Raw genomic sequence first — 2,054 nt, 5'->3', positions numbered from 1 at the left:
AATACTTATAAAAATAATTTGAGGATTTTAAAAACTCAAATTTCTGAAATCATAGATCTGAAGAGCAATAGCTTATTTGGTGTTAGTAAAATTATCTTCCAAAATCATTGTTTTGAGATTAAGTTACAAGGTACCATATCTCTGTAAGTATTCAAGCAAAAGACATTTAATTATTGAATGACTTATCAAACGTGGTTCCAAGGAAGTGTTAAATGCCAAATAATTAGAAGATATAAGGTAGTAAGAAGAAACCTAAAAAGTGATTTTTAAAAAATACATCAATAGCCATATAATTACATTGCTTTTGTTGAAATTCTTTATAAGTGGTGAATTTATGAAATTGCGTTTCCTAAAGTGGGTGCTATTTTAAAGAAATAAATTTGTTTATTTTTAAAATGGTATTTTAAAAGAATATATTTTTGTAGATGGTACATATTAATATAATTATGAATAAACTGAGAGCCATATTAAATGCTTTCATGACTAAGCAAGCTATAAATTAACACATTAGATTTATGTTGAACTAACAGAAGTATTCAATATCAATTGCATATGAAAATAACTATGCAAATATAGAAATATTCTATTTGTAGGGCAGGAATATATATATTCAAGTCTCACTTTTCAGTTAACCAAAAAGTCTTATAAACCAAAACATGCTAATGATTTGTGAGTGTTTTCGGAATGTGAATTCATATAATCTATCCCACAGAACTAAATTTCATAGTAAAAGAGAGATGAGTTCATTATAAATTGCTCTCGGAACAAGGTTTTGTTGTGTCTATGCTTCATAAATATAAACTGACTTTTTTTAAATTAAGAGCTGATTTAATAATATAATCTGTGTCTGCAGAACATTGTAACCCACCTTGTCAACATGGTGGCACATGCTTGGCTGGCAATCTCTGTACTTGTCCTTATGGTTTTGTTGGACCAAGGTGTGAAACAAGTAAGCAAAATTTTCCCACAGTCTGACATAATGAAATTGCTCCCTTGAATAGTTGATGGCTTTGATGCTGTATGCGAAGAACCCAAACCCTAAGTAAAGAACACACATTCATGATTTATGATAATGGTACCATCTTGCATAGCACTGGGAGCAGCCAGAGTGGCCAGTACTAACATAAAGAAGTTTGTTCCCTGAAGTAACTACTCCCTTGACTCTATCCATGAACTTTCTTTGAGATACAAGGAATTCAAATTTGTTAAATTGCATATAAATTGCTCATTTATGTCTATGATTTCTTTTATCAGTAACTAATAATTTTCCTAAATAGCCAAACCTTGTTTACCATTCAGCTCAATGGTTTTCTGCTTTCCCTATTTCTATTAGCCAACAAATAATTGAATGTGATCAAGGAACATTTAAAGCCAAAGTATAAATTATGTTTTATCTTTCTCTCTGATGTTAATCATTAGCAGATGTGATTGGCAGTTATGAGCTAGCTAAGTAATAGCGAACAATATGACCATTCCAGCCTAATTTACTTTTCTTTTATGTTTATCCTACAATAGTGGTTTGTAACAGGCACTGTGAAAATGGAGGTGCATGTCTTACACCTGATGTTTGCCAGTGCAAGCCTGGCTGGTATGGACCCACCTGTGGTACAGGTAAAATCAGAAATATTTTCAATGAACATGTCAATTAAAGGAAATTTAAAATGTGCCAGTGTCTTGAACACTTGCACCTAAGAAACATAAAACTGATGAAACAAGACAGGTAAGAAGTTATTATTTTAGACAGACTTAAAACTCATCTTCATTCTTTTTCTTTTTATATTGGACCATACAGTATCTTAGAGCCTTACTGTTATCCTATCCTATACTTTTTTTGTGTGTGGCCTTTATGTTTTCCTCATCCATCTATCTTATGGTGGAGAGAAAAATATCTGTGTTGTATCTTTTAGGTTTAGTTTTAAGTTTTTGATCACAACACAGAGAGACATTCTATTTCGTTAAACATCTAAGCAGTTCTGAGTCAAGTGGACACCCATCATGTTATTCCAGTAATTGATCACAGTATCAGGCTTGCTTCTTTGGCAGCAATGTTTGCA

At 31.7% G+C, this 2,054-nt stretch overlaps 1 protein-coding gene across 1 annotated transcript in view; it reads left to right on the top strand.

Annotated features, from left to right (window-relative positions):
- VWDE (von Willebrand factor D and EGF domains) overlaps positions 1-2,054 on the top strand; it is a 101,437-nt gene that overhangs the window by 87,275 nt on the left and 12,108 nt on the right. The window contains exons 19-20 of the mRNA XM_012638739.1: positions 854-949; positions 1,516-1,611. Coding sequence (XP_012494193.1) covers positions 854-949; positions 1,516-1,611 — 192 coding nt within the window. The remainder of the gene's footprint in view (positions 1-853; positions 950-1,515; positions 1,612-2,054) is intronic.

Source organism: Propithecus coquereli, unplaced genomic scaffold, assembly GCF_000956105.1.
Source record: "Propithecus coquereli isolate 6110/MARCELLA unplaced genomic scaffold, Pcoq_1.0 Scaffold133, whole genome shotgun sequence".
Lineage (NCBI taxonomy): Eukaryota > Metazoa > Chordata > Mammalia > Primates > Indriidae > Propithecus > Propithecus coquereli.
The sequence above is the reverse complement of the archived record's forward strand: the minus strand, read 5'-3'. Positions and strand labels throughout refer to the sequence as shown.